This window comes from Macaca nemestrina, chromosome X, assembly GCF_043159975.1.
Source record: "Macaca nemestrina isolate mMacNem1 chromosome X, mMacNem.hap1, whole genome shotgun sequence".
NCBI classification, from domain to species: domain Eukaryota; kingdom Metazoa; phylum Chordata; class Mammalia; order Primates; family Cercopithecidae; genus Macaca; species Macaca nemestrina.
This window is the reverse complement of record NC_092145.1, coordinates 18,790,013-18,808,543: the sequence shown is the minus strand read 5'-3', so window position 1 is coordinate 18,808,543 and position 18,531 is coordinate 18,790,013. Positions and strand designations below refer to the sequence as shown.

Genomic DNA, 18,531 nt, shown 5'->3' with positions numbered 1-18,531 from the left:
TGTTAAACACATATTAACATTCTAGAGCGTACTTTCAAAAGGGAAATTGTTGAGACGGGTTAATTGAGTTTATATATAAAAAGGGAGGTTATGATTTGTCAAGTGAGAAGTAATTTTTCTGGCCAAGGAATGATAACAGCTGAAATGAATCTCTCAAAAGCTAGGAAATTTGGCAGAGGAATATTGTGGCTAAACAAATTCATTAGAGCAGAAAGGTATTAAAAACATTTTGAGAAGTGAAGTTAAATCATGGAAAACCAGGCTTCCTTATTAAGATGCCAGAAACTGATGGGACATAAGGTGGAGGTTTTGTTTTGTTTGAAAGAGCTTGAAGCTACATCTCCAACAGGAGCAAAGTATGAGCCTTTGGAGAGCAGAATAGCTATACCTACTGAAAAAGTTGTTAGTAGACAGAAGAAATTGTAAACACAAGGGGGAAAAGTGAAGTAGAAATAGTAAAATGAAAGAACAGATGACTGAAGTTGATTGAGTGAAGGCCAAATCACTTGTAATGAGAGATGAAAAAGCATCCAAAGCAATGATCCTAAATAAGAAATTGAGAAGAGATGACAAGTATGATGGCATAATTAAAATGATAGACTTGGAATGGACCTTGGGAGAACGTACAACTAAAGAGCTAACCAGAGATTCCCTGAACAGTAGACCTCAAAGCCTAAACTAGTAATATCATCGAGTGGCTATTAACACATTCCCTCTCTCTGGTCTCTGACAAAATGTCCAGGAGGGGAGAAGACAGATGTAATTGGTAGAGTGGGTTCAGGGATAATTTTCTCATCATAGAGGCTTATTATTATTATTATTATTATTTTTGAGACAGAGTCTCTCTCTGTTGCCCAAGCTGGATCGTGCAGTGGCACGATCTCTACTCACTCCAAACTCCGTCTCCTGGGTTCAAGTGATTCACTAGCCTCAGCCTCCCGAGTAGCTGGGATTACAGGTACGCGCCACCACTCCTGGCTAATTTTTGTATTTTTAGTAGAGATTGGGTTTGCCATCTTGGCCAGTCTGGTCTTGAACTCCTGACTTCATGTGATCTGCCCACTTTGGCTTCCCAAAATGCCGGTATTATAGGCATGAGCTACTGCACCCAGGAAGAAATATTTAGAATGTAAAAACATGAAGTTGGAGGACAGTTACAGATTTGTTGCACATGTATTAACATTCTAGAGTTATCATCATAGAGGCCTCATCATAGAGGCTTTATTATAGCATAGTGAAATGAGAAAAAGCTTGCACTTAACAAATCAGACACACCTGACTTAGAATCCCAGCTCTACCTCTTTTAGTGGTTTGACCTTGAGCAAAGTACTTAATATCCCTAAAAGACATTAATAAGGAACTCTGTCCCCTTCCATAACTCCTGTTTTTCGGATGTCTGGCTTGTTCATCTAATTTTCCTATAATTTTTTGCCTGTTTTCAATTTTTTTAAATGCTGCTTTCTAAGACATTTTATCATCTCTATCTTCCAACCCTTTTATTGAGGTTTTAATTCCTCTTGTCATATTTTTAATTCCCAAGAGCTCTTTTGTTTTCTCAATAGTCTTTAAAATTTATTTTTCTTGTTTTATGGTCGCAATATCTCCTGTAATCTCTCCAAGGATGTCAATGATAGGTTTTCTTTTTAAAAGTTTCCTACTGAGCTTTAGGGATCTTCCCCAAGAGAACACACCTCCGTATTCTGCTGGTGTTGGGGAAGGGAAATTATTTGGCCCTGCAGAATAGGGCAAGGAATCTGCAAGTCAGCTACCTAGGCTGACTTTCAAGCAGTCCTCCTGGTTATTACCTCTCTTTCATGCCTACTTACAGGGATACCTGGTACTACAAGTTCCTGAGCCCTTTTGGAATTCTGTGGTATAAATGGATTTGCGTTTCAGCTTTCCCTACTGATGACTTGGGATGCAGGTTTCTCAGTTCTGGTAATTCAGTTACTATTTGTTCAGCTGCTATCTAGTTTCCAAAATTTGTTGCTTATATCTTTTCTCCTCTATTCTCCTACCTTGTGTGTTTATGCCCTTTTAGAATTCCTTTACTGTAATTTTATCATGGTTTTGAGGAAGGAGCAGAGCAAAATGTGTGAGTTAAATCTGCCATCTTTAACCAAAAGTCTCTTAATTCTTTTTTTGTTTTTTTAAATTATTTTATTTTACATTCAGGGGTACACGTGCACGTTTGTTTCATGGGTATTCTTAACTCTTCATGTCTTTTATATCCATCTCTTTTCATTTTAACTATCACCACATTATACATCTTCTTACCACTTCTGATCTGGGCTCCTTTCTTCTATCATCTTGTCCCTTAGGTCTGTTTTCCACAATGTTGTGGATTCATCTTCCCAAACAACTGCACTGTGTATCAGAGTTTTGATTGTAAAAACTCTTCTGTTGCTTCCTAATGCCAAAAGGAGAAAATCAGTCTTCCACAGTCTAGCCTCTGTCTACTGTTTCAACCTTATTTTTTAGGCTTTCTGAAACACTCATATCCATATCCATACCCATCCCCACTTGTAGCTTTGGTCAAACCTGTCTGGTGTACCAAATAAGTAGGGACACAGCAGCTAGGCTTGCCTGGTGATGTATCCAGTAGACATAGAAGTTGGCCTGTTGATTTTGAGCAATCAGTTTAAAACTCCTTAAGTGAATACCTGTCTAACTTAAAGGCATCTTATGGCCCCTTTCAGCCTAGGATTTGAAAATCTGTTTTCCATGTATGCTATTTCTTGATTGTGTTCACTATATAGCATATTGAGTTCTTTTCCATGGTCTGTTGCTTCACACCTTGTTTACCTTCTACTAGAGTTTGAAGGTACAAGGATGAGTAGGCTGTGGAAATTATATCCTATAAGAAACTTCCATCTTCTTTCTTATATGGTATCAAGTTTAAGCCATAGCTCAATGACTGGGTTTACACATTGTGATTTAATATTCTTCTAGGATTTAACATTGTAATTTATGATATCCTTCTTACTAAAAGAATGTCTGGATATTCATAGGTATGGTGGCTCTTGCCCACCACTCCAGTGGTTTGGGAGACTGAGATGGGAGGATTACTTGAGCCCAGGAATTTGAGAACAATTTGGGCAAGGTAGTGAGACTTCCTCTCTACAAAAAATGTTAGCCAGTCCTGGCGGCACACACCCGTAGTCCTAGCTGCTCAGGAGACTTTGGTGGGATGGTTGCTTGAGTCCAGGAGGTTGAAGCTACATGTAAGCTATGATTGTGCTGCTGCATTCCAACCTGGGTGACAGAGCAAGATATTGTCTCAAAAAAAGAGTTATGTTTATAACATTTCCTGAAAGTATATTGTTTTCTTTTGTTGTACACTACACATTTTTAAATTAAAAATTTAAAAATTTAATGGACATATAATATTTGTACATATTCTTGGGGCACATAGTGATGTTTCAATGCGTATAATGTATGTGATCAAATCAGGATAATTAGCATACCCATCATCTCAAAGTTTATTATTTGTGTTGAGAACATTTAATATCCTCCTTCTAGCTAGCTACTTGAGACTATATAACATATTATTGTTATTATTATTATTATTATTATTTTGAGACGGAGTCTCGCTCTGTCGCCCAGGCTGGAGTGCAGTGGCGTGATCTCGGCTCACTGCAAGCTCCGCCTCCCGGGTTCATGCCATTCTCCTGCCTCAGCCTCCTGAGTAGCTGGGACTACAGGCGCCTGCCACCTCGCCCTGCTAGTTTTTTGTATTTTTTAGTAGAGACGGAGTTTCATCGTGTTAGCCAGGATGGTCTCGATCTCCTGACCTCGTGATCCGCCCGTCTCGGCCTCCCAAAGTGCTGGGATTACAGGCTTGAGCCACCGCGCCCAGCCCATATTATTATTTATTGTTGTCATCCTACAGCGTTATAGAATGCTAGAACTTATTTTTCTTATCTAGCTGTAATTTTGTGGCCTTTAACAAATCTCTCCCTACCCCTTGTTTTCTAATGACTTTTTTCTCCATTGAGAATTGTCTTTGCTGATCTCTTTATTATGACTAAAATTCTCTGGATGGAAGGGTCATCAGCTACCATCTCCTTTGCTACTCTGCTAGATATCCTTACAATTTGGTTTGGAATTTCAGTACCACTAACATTTTTTGGTGCATATCTTGGAAATAAGGAAAAGGTAAATTTTTAAAATACTGCTTTTGGCCACTGAGCGATAGCTGAAATAATACCTCAGTATATATATTACACATGAAATACAAAAAGTCCCACTGGAGAAAATTACAGAGAATAATCATTTTGGAATAAAAGATATTTTAAAAAATTAAGTAAAGGACAGTAATACTTTCAAAGATATTAATGCATTTCCTACATTATCAATTGTTATATTTCCTTTTACCTCTGATGAACCAAATTAAAAGGACATATTGTAGAAAGGCCAACATCAGCCAACTCAGAAAACTAATAGGGTTATACAGTGGGAGAAGACAGTCAAGATGTAGTACAAGAAATGGGGCTATTCAGTTTACAGATTTGAAGTTAGCCTATTCCACATATCAGAAAAAGGTATAGGATACCAAAAAGTCTCAATGAGGCCACACAACCAAAAAACTATTCAAGGATATAGTATGAGATTGCAGAAGAAACGTTGGAAAAGACAAAATGGGAGGTGGAGTTCCACAGAGAGCAGCAAAAAGAAAATTTTCTGAAAACTATTGACACATTCTCAGACAAATTCTAAGAGAGAACTTTTGGACATTCTAGATTATTTTGCACTAGAATAGTCACTGGTAAATCTTTCCAGTCTCTCCCTTGGAAATTATAAAAAAGGATAAATATCCTTATTGATTGTTTAGCTGTGTATCATTTAGTATGGTGCCACTGGCTGCATGTGGCTGTTGAGCACCTGAAATGTGGCTGTCTGAATTGAGATGGGCTCTATGTGGAAAATACATACCAGATTTTGAACACTTAGATCAATGACAAAGATAATATAAAATATTTGCTCAATAATTTTATATTAACACAAGTATAAATCATAATATTTGGACATGTTAGACTAAATAAAATACAATGTTGAAATTAATTCCATCTGTTTATTTTTAATTTTTTAAGGGGGCTAATAAAAAATTTAAAACTACACATGTAGCTTGCATTATACTTCCATTGCACAGCCCTGGCCTAGCCCCTGCCCACACAACTGCTTTTTGTTGTTTTCTTAAACAATTGTTGTTTTCTTAAAGCTGCCTTTGAGAAAAATGCTCCTGTAAATATTCCATGCCCTCTTCAGATTCAAGATTCTGTTTTGTGATAATATCTGTATAGATGTTTTTCAGTTTCATTTCATTCTGATTCTCACTTCATTTATTTCCGAGCAGATTGCTTGTCCAGTTCACACAAACCAGATCCCCTGTCAGATTCCTCCATAGAATTTCTTTACAAAACCACTTCTTGGCATCATAATTGGTGGCATTTTACCCTTCAGTTGTATTTTTATTCAACTCTTTTTCATTCTGAACAGTATTTGGTGAGTATTACATCTTCATAATCTTAAAAGTGTTAGTTTTTAGTAAATTAACATTCCTTTATTTTAAGGAGGTTAAATTCTGGTATGATAATACTTCATTTACCTCCACTTTATCCAGTAAATAACAATCTGACCTAGAAGAATTTCCTAGAGAACTGAGGCTGAATTCATGACTTAAAAAAATTTATTTTTAATTTTTGTGGGTACACAGTAGGTGTGTATATTTATGGGGTACATGAGATGTTTCGATACAGGCATGCAGTGCATAGTAATCACATCTATGGAGAATGAGGTATCTATCCCCTCAAGCATTTATCCTTTGTGTTTCAAACAATACAATTATACTCTTTTAGTTATTTAAAAATGTACAATTAAATTATTATTGACTATAGTCACCCTGTTGAATTCACAACTTTTAAAGGGTACTTTTTGATGGAAATATTTATAAAGATTTACTTTTTTGGCTGGGCACGGTGGCTCACACCTGTAATTCCAGCACTTTGGGAGGCCGAAGCAGGTGGATCACTTGAGGTCGGGCGTTCGAGACCAGCCTGGCCAACATGGTGAAACCCCATCTCTACTAAAAATACAAAAATTAGCCGGGCGTGGTGGTGACTGCCTGTAATCCCAGCTACTCGGGAGGCTGAGGCATGAGAATCACTTGAATCCGGGAGGTGGGGGTTGCAGTGAGCTGAGATCATGCCACTGCATTCCAGCTTGGGTGACAGAGTGAGACTCCATCTAAAAAAAAAAAAAAAAAGCAAGCTGCAAAATAACCATATAGTAACCATATTTTCCAGATGTTCTTGATGGGAAAGTAGTTTTACAATGAAAACTAAAAGGTTTTTCAGACAATTAATTTTCATTTCAATGAAAAACAGTGTGCTTGTTTTTTATTTTATTTTTGTTTTTTGTTTTTTTGAGACAGGATCTCACTCTGTCACCCAGGCTGGAGTGCAGTGGTGTGATGTCGGTTCACTGCAACCTCTACCTGCCTCCTGGGTTCAAGCAATTCTCGTGTCTCAGCCTCTTGAGTAGCTGGGACTACAGGCGTGTACCACTATGCCCAGCTGATTTTTGTATTTCTAGTAGAGACAGGGTTTCAACATATTGGCCAAGCTGGTCTTGAAGCAATGTGTTTGTTGCATACAACTTTGTATATATTTGTATATATTTATTATCTAGAGAGATGCTTCTCCTCAACCCTCATCCCTCACTCTCATAGTCAGGTATATATTTTACATGAGATTTTTAGGTGGGGTATTGATTGGTTCATCAATTTCTTTTTATTTCTAGAAGGCTTTTAAAAATGGATGTTGTGGTTGGGTGTGGTGGCTCACGCCTTTAATCCCAGCATTTTGGGAGGCTGGGGAATCACTTGAGGCCAGGAGTTCAAGGCCAGCCTTGGGCAACATAGCAAGATCCTGTCTCTACAAATGAAATAAAATAAAATAAAAAATTAGCCACATGGTGGCACGTGCTTGGCTAAAAAATTAGCCAAGCATGGTGGCCTGTAAGTTCCACCTACTTGAGAGGCTGAGGCAGGAGGATCACTTGAACTCAGGAGGTTGAGACTGCAGTGAGCTGTGATCGCACCACTGCACTCTAGCCTGGGTGACACAGTAAGACCCTGTCTCTAAAGTATTAATTAATTAATTGGAATGGGCATTGATCATCCCAACTTAGCTCAGGTCTATAATAACCAAGAGAATTAACTTCATTCTTTCAAAGTTTCACCTAGATGTAATCTACACACAGATTTTTTTAAAAATGCATGTTTGAAAGTATATTTAGTAGAATTATGTGTGCTGTGCTATAAAGACATATTTGGAAAAGCTGAATGTCAACAGGCCTTCTAAGGCAAAAGTGGTATTTGAATCTGTGGTTTTCTGTTTTATGATGTAGTTGTTGGTATTTATGGCACTTGCAGCCTTCCATTTCTAAAGAGAATGTTTTAAAATATGTATGGAGAAAATTATGGTGATATTGATGAGTCTCAAGTGAGAACTAACTTATATGAACAGAGAAACATGAGTAAGTAGCAGCACTGGTTCTGACTAGAGAAGATATGGCCAAACTCTGAAACTGCATAGGTAAGGAACTATTTTTTGGTACTTGATGGATAGGTGAAGGTTTGGAATACAGATTTGAATGTTTAGGGGGAAAAAAAAAGAAAAAAGTTTAGAGAAATGTGTGACTGTCTATTTTATAGGTTTGGATTGATCTTTCTGTGTGCACTGTTGAGTTAAAGTTTATTTAAACCTCTTTTTATTTTCAGGTCTCATTAGCTGTACTACATGTTTGGCTTCCTTTTCTTAGTCTTTATAAGTCTTGTGATTACTTGCTCAGAAGTTACAGTTTTACTGTATTATTTTCATTTATGTGCTGAGGTAAAGCCACAAGAAACTAATGCATCTTACATTTTCTATACTTGCATTATTGGAATTGGAAGTCTGTGTTTAGAAAAGAATTGAAATAAATGATAACTGCATGTTTCTACAACTTGGGATTAGTATTACATTGTGTTTTCCTATTAACACATTTTGACTTTAATGTGGCTATCAAGTTAAGGCTGCTTTGATGGAAAATTTAAATAGAAAGTGATTTCTCTTTGGCTGGTTATTGTAATTGCTGCATGATATTCAGTTAACAGAAAAATATAAGGGACTAATTTAATATTTATGAAGTTCAATGATATTTTCTTTTTTTTTCCCCCCTTTTCTTTTCTTTCTTTTTTTTTTTTTTGAGACAGGGTTTCACTCTGTTGCCCAGGCTGGAGTGCAGTGGCGCAATCTCGGCTCATTGCAATGTCTGCCTCCAGAGTTCAAGCGATTCTCCTGCTTCAGCCTCTCTAGCAGCTGGGATTACAGGTGACTGCCACCACACCCAGCTAATTTTTGTGTTTTTAGTAGAGACGGGGTTTTGCCATGTTGCCTAGGCTGGTCTCGAACTCCTGGGCTCAAGTGATCCGCTCGCCTTGGCTTCCCAAAGAGCTGAGATTACAGGCATGAACCACTACGCCCGGCTGATGTTTTCTTTTTAACAATTAAATTTTTTCTTTGCAGCTTAAGCCAGGATTCTGGTTTGTTGGTTTGAGATTGTGGCTAAAGGTCCTTTCTCTTCTTTCAGTTTATTGCCTTTTGGTTACCACAGACATAAATAGTTCTTTTTACCCCAGTCCCATTTTTCCCCGCTATCATTCTGGATGACTGAGCTGTTAGTGTCCATTGTTTTCTTAAATCCCCTAAATCCATTTCATTTTGGTAGTTAAATATGACTCTTCAAGGATGACAGACAATGGAGGGTTCAGGGAATGATTCTTATATACATGTTGTCTTAGACATTTTCTTCTTGTGCTATTGGTATAGAGGTACAAAATATAACTGTATATATACTTAAATATGTTTATGCAGCATACTTATACTTAGCCGGTGTATTAGTTCATTTTCACACTGCTGATAAAGACATACCCAAAACTGGGAACAAAAAGAGGTTTAATTGGACTTACAGTTCCACATGGCTGGGGAGGCCTCACAATCATGGCGGGAGACGAAAGGCATTTCTTACATGGCAGCAAGAGAAGAATGAGGAGGAAGCAAAAGTGGAAAGCCCTGATAAACCCATCAGATTTCATGAGACTTATTCACTATCACGAGAATAGCATGGGAAAGACAGGCCGCCATGATTCAATTACCTCCCCCTGGGTCCCTCCCATAACACGCGGGAATTCTGGGAGATACAATTCAAGTTGAGATTTCAGTGGGGACACAGCCAAACCATATCAGCTGGTCATTAATTCTATGTACATTTTGCCTTAGAGAATCTGCAGCAATCATTAATGAGGCATACAATAATAAGCATATAATGGATATGTTTTTATTCCTAAGAAAATGTTTTGGGGGGTCCTGAAGACTACCCACATGTTTGGTGACTCACTTGAAGGACTTGTGGGACTAGGCATACAGATGCATACATGGGTAGGCTACAGAAAGGATGCCCAGAGGATCAGTGAGGGAAAAAGACAGGTGGAGCCTGGAGAAATCCAGGCACAGCCTTCCTATGTTGTCTCCCTCCCCTTAGAGAGCACACTGAGTTTGCTTCTTTCTCCAGCAGTGAGAAATGCAGTAATAAATGTGCAATGTTCTGCCCAGGGAAGCCCATTAGAGATTCAGCATCCAAGGTTTTTATTGGGAGTAGTCACATAGGCACCCTCTGCCTAGCAACTACAAAATTCCAGACTCCCCAAAGGAAAGCAAGTATTCACCATAAATCACATTGTCTGTATAGTCTAGGCATAGCAAACCAGTCTACATCAGTCAGGGAATGACTAAATGCCAAATTCCCAGATGCAAGCCAAGGGCCAACCTTACAAGCAGACTTTCTAAAGATAGTAGCCTCAGATCTGCTGTTAATTCTTTTCTCCACTGTCTTTCCCCATGGTCCTTGGCCACAGTGTCTTTGCAATAATATTATCATCAGTAGGAGTCCATGGAACAGGGTGAGACCAACCTGCAGCATTGACCTCAGTTATGCCATCCGTGGGTCCTGAATTGAGCCAGTTAAAGCAAATCTTATTAACCCCAAGGTCTAGCCTAAATTTCTATATTATCCCCCTTTTAAAAAAATGCCTGGCCTGAGGCATCAATAGGCATAGCACAACTCTGGCCAGTATGTAGAAGCTGAACTGAATGCCTTCCAGGGCTGAGGCAATGTTATGATAGTCAGCCTGAACAAATTAAAAGTCCAATCCCAGAGGGCACATGTGGTATCCCCGGAAACAAAGAGTTGACAATTGTTAGGACACCCCAAGCAGGACATACATTACATATTTTATTAAATTTCTTATACAAATTTCTCTTTTATTCCTTTTAATCCATTATCTTATGAAGTTTATCTTTTGTTCTTGTTATAACTGCTAACCCATTTATGGTTAAAATTTCATCTGAAAAGTCATTTTTTTCTACTTCTTTTTACAGGATCATCATTGGTGGTGGCGATCTTTTTTAACCAGAAGCTTTATAGCTGTTTATCTTTTTACGTATGCAGTTCATTACTTCTCTGTCAAACTTCAAATCACAGAAATTGTGAGCTCTATTTTGTACTTTGGGTACACGATGATCATTGTGTTGATTTTCTTCCTTTTCATAGGTAACTACAGAATTACTCAGTATATTTCAGACTCTCTTAAGAGTCTTGGAGATAGCCATAATGTAATAAACATCAATTAACAATTAGTGGAAGGAAAAGGGAACAAAGTCATCATGTTCATTTTTATGCGTTGGAGATAAAAGATTGCAAAGCCGAGGAACCTGGAGGGACCTTATGTACTTAGCTACAAGACTGTCCCTTGTGAATGTTTTAAAACAGGGATATGTTCCAAAGCACAGAAAGGGTTATGTGTAATCACCTTTGAACAGCCTCCAAGCATAAAAAATAACCTACTTGAATAACTTTTAAATTAATAAAATTAGATTAATTAAATATGTCATCATATAAGCAATTATATGTGAAGGACAAGATGTATACTTCTCAGAATTACTCATTTGGGGTTGTTATTTGGATTCATATGTGATGGGAACTTTTGTCTAGATTAATGCTTGAAGCAGGTGGAAAAAAAATGGAATGTTTTATAAAGTGCTCCACTTGGAGAAATAATGAAGTTGGAGAGCTCTGGGACCTTCTGAATGCAAGCAAAGTAGCATTTCTGCCTGCATCATGTCAAGTTCTGGCTTTAACTCAAGTCATATCACTTGTATAGGTCAGATTGGAAAAGTTCAAGGATTTTCTCTGATTTTAACCCTCAGGTTCAACAAATATATCAAAATAAACAATGGAAATTTGTTAAAAATCAAGACATTCAGACAAATGTAAACATGATCTGAGAAACCGGCATCTTGGTGGTGGTTCCTTTTTCTACGTAATATCTAACATATATATTACCTCTCATGTACTACTGGTCTTAACTACTCAGTAAAGAAGAGACCATGTAGTCCTACTCTAATCTCTCGGCCACCAGCAGTTCTATTTAAAACTGAAGGTCTGAGAGCTTCTCACCATTCTAGTCCAAGTAGACTCCTTTTGCTTATTTTTTTTTTAAACTTTTAATTGAAACATGTGGACGGAAAAGCGCATGCATTATAAGTGTACAGCTTGATGAGTTATCACAAAGTGAACACACCTTTATAACTAGCACCTCCACCAATAACCAGTACATGATTAGCAGCCCTGAAGCCACTGTTGGGCCTACTTCCACTTACTTCCTTTCCACAGGGCACCCACTATCTTGACTTAGCTCTAAAAGGGAGAGTGTAGGAAGGAAAGATTGATATGCTGATAAAAACTAGAGTTAAGTGACAGGAAGAGGAGGGAAAACAAGAAAAAGCACAGAGTGGTACAAGGAGAATCATCCAAATGATGTTGAAATGATTTCACAGAATAGGTGTTGAGTGGTGTTAAACAAAGATGCCAAAGAGGGTGAAGACTAGGGAAAGGCCATGCAATTTTGCAAGAATCACCCTTTGAGAGGCAGTATTCAATGTGGTGTGAACTGCTGCTGCTTGTTTTTTGAGGTCTTTCTGCACAAAGTGATTCCTGGTCACCTTAGCCCATAACAGTATAGATTAATTTGGCCCATCTTTGAATTGTATGTAAATAGATTTACAAACACTACATAATAACACTCTTTTCTGTCTGATTTCTTTTGTGGCTGGTTTCTTGCCCTTCATATTGCTTGTGAGAGTCCTCCACATCACTGTGTGTAGATGCAGTCTGTGTCCCTCATGTCTTTTGTTTTAGATCCTCCTTCTACCCTGCCCAGTGAGTTACTAGCTTTTATATTTGTGTAATATGCAGGTTGGATGTATGCAGCACAATAATTTCAGACTTCTGTTTTCCTCATTATCTAACACTTTGACTCAGGTTGCCTTTTTCTAGGAGTCTTATATTACAACAGCTTCTTTTAAAACAGATGTACTCTTGAATGGTCACATTGCCCACAAAAATCTTTTTCTGTTCCTTGGCTCCAGCACCTGTATTCTAGATTCTGTCACCACACCACATTGAACACTGCCTCTCAAAGGGTGATCTCTTGCCAAATTAAATGACTTTTCCTAGTCTTTGTCTTCTTTGGTTTCTTTATTTAACACCACTCAACATCTATTTTGTGAAGTCATTTCAACATCATTTGGATGATTCTCCTTGTACCACTCTGTGCCTTTTCTTGTTTTCCCTCCTCTTTCTGTCACTTAACTCTAGCTTTTATCAGTATTTCAATCCTTCCTTTCTACACTCTCCCTTTTAGAGCTCATTCAGTCCCATGGCTTCACTTATCTCCTCAATGCTGACTGCTCCCCAACCTCTATTTCTTTTTTTTTTTTTTGAGACGGAGTCTTGCTGTGCCCCAGGCTGGAGTGCAGTGGCGCTCGATCTCGGCTCACTGCAAGCTCCGCCCCGCCGGTTTCACGCCATTCTCCTGCCTCAGCCTCCCAAGTAGCTGGGACTACAGGCGCCCGCCACCTCACCCGGCTAATTTTTTTCTTGTATTTTTAGTAGAGATGGGGTTTCACCGGGTTAGCCAGGATGGTCTCGATCTCCTGACCTCGTGATCCGCCCATCTCGGCCTCCCAAAGTGCTGGGATTACAGGCTTGAGCCACCGCGCCCGGCCTCCCAACCTCTATTTCTAACCATAATCTCTATCTGGCTGAATTCTGAACATTTCCATGTCCCACTGGTACTGCAAACTCACCATGCCCCCGAAATGAAGTTAGCACCTCCTTCTCTACAAACTGACTTATCTTAATTTCTTTCCCTCTTTGACCATCGTCACTAATCTCTGATCTCTTTGATCTATTTTGAATAAATTCTTAACATAGCCCTGCTGTATTAGCCCATTCTCATGTTGCTGATAAAGACATATCAGAGACTGGGTAATTTATAAGGGAAAGAGGTTTAATTGACTCACAGTTCTGCATAGCTAGGGAGGCCCCAGGAAACATACAATCATGGTGGAAAGGGAAGCAAACACGTTCTTCACTTGGCAGCAGCAAGGAGAAATGCAAAGTGAAGTGGGAGAAAAGCCCCTTTTAAAACCATCAGATCTCGTGAGAACTCACTATCAGGAGAACAACATGGAGGTAACCACCTCCATGATTCAATTACCTCCCACCGAGTCCCTCCCATGACACATGGAGCACATGGAGATTATGGGAACTACAATTCAAGATGAGATTTGGGTGGGACACAACCAAACCATATCACCTTCCATGATTTGTAGCTAATCAATCATAACTTCCCTATTTATTCTTCTTAGAAACCTCTTGTTGCCATCTATTCCTTTTTTTCAGCATATACTCCTACAGTCTTAATCCAGGCCTTTATTTCTTTGTCCTTGGATAATTGCAATAGCCTCTTATTTGATTTGCTGGACTCTAGTCTGTCTTTTTCTAACACACTTTTCATGCTACCTGCTTTCAGGTGAACTTATTTTTTTCTTATTATAATAGTGCAATTTGAGTTCCTGGGCAAGATGGTCGAATAGGAACAGCTCCAGTCTGCAGCAACCAGCAAGATCAATGCAGAAGGCGGGTGATTTCTGCATTTCCAACTGAGGTACTTGGCTCATCTCACTGGGACTGGTTAGACAGTGGGTGCAACCCACGGAGGGCAAGCAGAAGCAGGGTGGGGCATCATCTCACCCAGGAAGCACAAGGGGTTGGGGAACTCCCTCCCATAGCCAAGGGAAGCTGTGAGGGACCTTGCCCTGAGGAATGGTGCTTTCTGACCTAGATACTATGCTTTTCCCATGGTTTTCCCAACCCACAGACCAGGAGATTCCCTTGGGTGCCTACACCACAAGGGCCCTGGGTTTCAAGCACAAAACTTGGTGGCCATTTGGGCAGACACCAAGCTAGCTGCAGGAGTTTTTTGTTTTTTGTTTTTTTCATACTCCAGTGGCTCCTGGAACAATAGCAAGACAGAAATGTTCACTGCCCTGGAAAGGGGACTGAAGCCAGGGAGCCAAGTGGTCTTGCTCAGCGGATGTCACCCCCATGGAGCCCAGCAAGCTAAGATTCACTGGCTTGAAATTCTTGCTGCCAGCACAGCAATCTGAAGTCGACCTGGGAAGCTCAGGCTTGCTGGGGGGAGCAGTGTCCACCATTACCGAGGCTTGAGTAGTCGGTTTTCCCCTCACAGTGTAAACAAAGCTGCTGGGAAGTTCAGACTGGGTGGAGTCCACCGCAGTGCCGCAAAGCCACAGTAGCCAGACTTTCTCTAGATTCCTCCTCTCTGGGCAGGGAATCGCTGAAAGAAAGGCAGCAGCCCCTGTTAGGGGCTTCTGGATAAAACTCCCATCTCAATCCCAGCACTTTGGGAGGCTGAGACGGGTGGATCATGAGGTCAGGAGATCAAGACCATCCTGGCTAACATGGTGAAACCCCGTCTCTACTAAAAAATACAAAAAACTAGCCAGGCGAGGTGGCAGGCGCCTGTAGTCCCAGCTACTCGGGAGGCTGAGGCAAGAGAATGGCGTAAATCCGGGAGGCGGAGCTTGCAGTGAGCTGAGATCCGGCCACTGCACTCCAGCCTGGGCGACAGAGCGAGACTCCGTCTCAAAAAACCCCAAAAAAACAAAACAAAAAAAAACTCCCATCTGCCTGGGACAGAGCACCTGGGGAAAGGGGTGGCTATGGGCGCAGCTTCAGCAGACTTAAACGTTCCTGCCTGTTGGCTCTGAAGAGAGCAGCGGATCTCCTAGCACAGTGCTGGAGCTCTGCTAAGGGACAGACTGCCTCAAGTGGGTCCCTGACCTCCTAGCCTCCTGACAGGGAGACACTGCCCAGCAGGGGTCGACAGACACCTCATACAGGAGAGCTCCTGTTGGCATCTGGCGAGTGCCTTTCTGGGATGAAGCTTCCAGAGGAAGGAGCAGGCCAGCAGTCTTTGCTGTTCTGCAGCCTCCACTGGTGATACCCAGGCAAACGGTCTGGAGTGGACCCCCAGCAAACGCCAGCAGATCTGAAGAAGAAGGGCCTGACTGTTAGAAGGAAAACTAACAAACAGAAAACAATAGCATCAACATCAAGTAAAAGGACATTCACAAAAAAAACCTATCCGAAGGTCACCAACATCAAAGACTGAAGGTCAATAAATCCACGAAGATGAGGAAAACCCAGCACAAAAAGGCTGAAAATTCCAAAAACCGGAATGCCTCTTCTCCTCCAAAGGATCACAACTCCTCGCCAGCAAGGGAACAAAACTGGATGGAGAATGAGTTTGATGAATTGACAGAAGTAGGCTTCAGAAGGTGGGTAATAACAAACTCCTCCGAGCTAAAGGAGCATGTTCTAACCCAATTCAAAGAAGCTAAGAACCTCGATAAAAGGTTAGAGAAATTTCTAAATAACCAATTTAGAGAAGAACATAAATGACCTGATGGAGCTGAAAAACACAGCACAAGAACTTCGTGAAGCATACACAAGTATCAGTAGCCGAATCAATCAAGCAGAAGAAAGGATATCAGAGATTGAAGATCAACTTAATGAAATAAAGCGTGAAGACAAGATTAGAGAAAAAAAGAATGAAAAGGAACAAACAGAGCCTCCAAGAAATATGGGACTATGTGAAAAGACCAAACCCATGTTTGATTGGTGTACCTGAAAGTGATGGGGAGAATGGAACCAAGTTGGAAAACACACTTCAAGATATTATTCAGGAGAACTCCCCCAACCCAACAAGACAGGCCAACATTCAAATTCAGGAAATACAGAGAACACCACAAAGATACTTGTCAAGAAGAGCAACCCCAAGACACATAATCGTCAGATTCACCAAGGTTGAAATGAAGGAAAAAAATGTTAAGGGCGGCCAGAGAGAAAGGTCGAGTTACCCACAAAGGGAAGCCCATCAGACTAACAGTGGATCTCTCTGCAGAAACCCTACAAGCCAGAAGAGAGTGGGCCAATATTCAACATTCTTAAAGAAAAGATTTCTCAACCCAGAATGTCATATCCAGCCAAACTAAGCTTCATAAGTGAAGGAGAAATAAAATCCTTTACAGACAAGCAAATTCTGAGGGATTTTGTCACCACCAGGACTGCCTTACAAGAGGTCCTGAAGGAAGCACTAAATATGGAAAGGAAAAACTGCTACCAGCCACTGCAAAAACATATCAAAATGTAAAGACCATCGACACTATGAAGAAACCGCATCAACTAATGGGCAAAATAACCAGCTAGCATAATAATGACAGGATCAAATTCACACATAACAATATTAACCTTAAAGGTAAACAGGCTAAATGCCCCAATTAAAAGGCCCAGACTGGCAAATTGGATAGAGTCAGGACTCATTGATGTGCTATATTTAGGAGAACCATCTCATGTGTAAAGACACAGATAGTCTCAAAATAAAGGGATAGAAGATTTACTAAGCAAATGGAAAGCAAAACAAAACAAAACAAAAAAAGCAGGGGTTGCAATACTAGTCTCTGATAAAACAGACTTTAAACCAACAAAGATCAATAAAGAGAAAGAAGGGCATTACATAATGGTAAAGGGATCAATGCAACAAGAAGAGCTAACTATCCTAAATACATATGCACTCAATGCAGGAGCACCCAGATTCATAAAGCAAGTTCTTAGAGACCTACAAAGAGACTTAGACTCCCACACTGTAATAGTGGGAGACTTTAACCCCACACTGTCAATATTAGACAGATCAACGAGACAGAAAATTAACAAGGATATTCAGGACTTGAATTCAGCTCTGGACCCAGCAGACCTGATAGATATCTACAGAACTCTCCACCCCAAATCAACAGAATATACATTCTTCTCAGCACCACATCACACTTTTTCTAAAATCGACCACATAATTGGAAGTAAAACACTCCTCAGCAAATGCAAAAGATCGACAATCATAACAAACAGTCTCTCAGACCACAGTGCAATCAAATTAGAACTCAGGATTAAGAAACTCACTCAAAACCGCACCACTACTTGGAAACTGAACAACCTGCTCCTGAATGACTTCTGGGTAAATAACGAAATTAAGGCAGAAATAAATAAGTTATTTGAAACCAATAAGAACAAAGACATAATGTACCAGAATCTCTGGGACACAGCTAAAGCAGTATTTAGAGGGAAATTTATAGCACTAAATGCCCACAAGAGAAAGTGGGAAAGATCATCGACACCCTAACATCACAATTAAAAGAACTAGAGAAGCAAAAACAAACACATTCAAAAGCTAGCAGAAGACAAGAAATAACTAAGATCAGAGCAGAACTGAAGGAGATAGAGACACAAAAAACCCTTCCAAAAAAGTCAGTGAATCCAGGAGCTGGTTTTTTGAAAAGATTAACAAAATAGATACACCACTAGCCAGAATAATAAAGAAGAAAAGGGAGAAGAATCAAATAGACACAATAAAAAATGTTAAATGGGAGATCACCACTGATCCCACAGAAATACAAACTACCATCAGAGACTACTATAAACACCTTTATGCAAATAAAGTAGAAAACCTAGAAGAAATGGATGAATTCCTGGACACACACACCCTCCCAAGACTAAACCAGGAAGAAGTTGAATCCCTGAATAAACCAATAACAAGTTCTGAAATTGAGGCAGTAATTAATAGCCTACCAACCAAAAAAAGCCCAGGAACAGACAGATTCACAGCCGAATTCTACCAGAGGTACAAAGAGGAACTGGTACCATTCCTTCTGAAACTATTCCAAACAATAGAGAAAGAGGGACTCCTCCCAAACTCATTTTATGAGGCCAGCATCATCCTGATATCAAAACCTGGCAGAAACACAACAAAAAAGAGAATTTCAGGCCAATATCCCTGATGAACATCGATGCACAAATCTTCAATAAAATACTGGCAAACCGAATCCAGCAGCACATTAAAAAGCTTATCCACCATGATCAAGTCGGCTTCACCCCAGGAATGCAAGGCTGGTTCAACATATGCAAATCAATAAATGCAATCCATCACATAAACAAAACCAATGACAAAAA

At 39.8% G+C, this 18,531-nt stretch overlaps 1 protein-coding gene across 13 annotated transcripts in view; it reads left to right on the top strand.

The window, feature by feature from the left end:
- LOC112426572 (uncharacterized) overlaps window positions 1–18,531 on the top strand; it is a 123,254-nt gene that overhangs the window by 86,592 nt on the left and 18,131 nt on the right. For 7 of the 13 annotated variants that reach the window (XR_011618377.1, XR_011618376.1, XR_011618374.1 and 4 more), the window contains 2 exons: window positions 10,482–10,589; window positions 14,008–14,113. Coding sequence is in view for 4 of the 13 variants with exons in the window: in XM_071089011.1 (XP_070945112.1) it covers window positions 10,482–10,657 (176 nt within the window). In the remaining 9 variants the exon portion in view is untranslated. The other 6 variants (XM_071089014.1, XM_071089011.1, XM_071089012.1 and 3 more) reach the window with 4 other exon arrangements.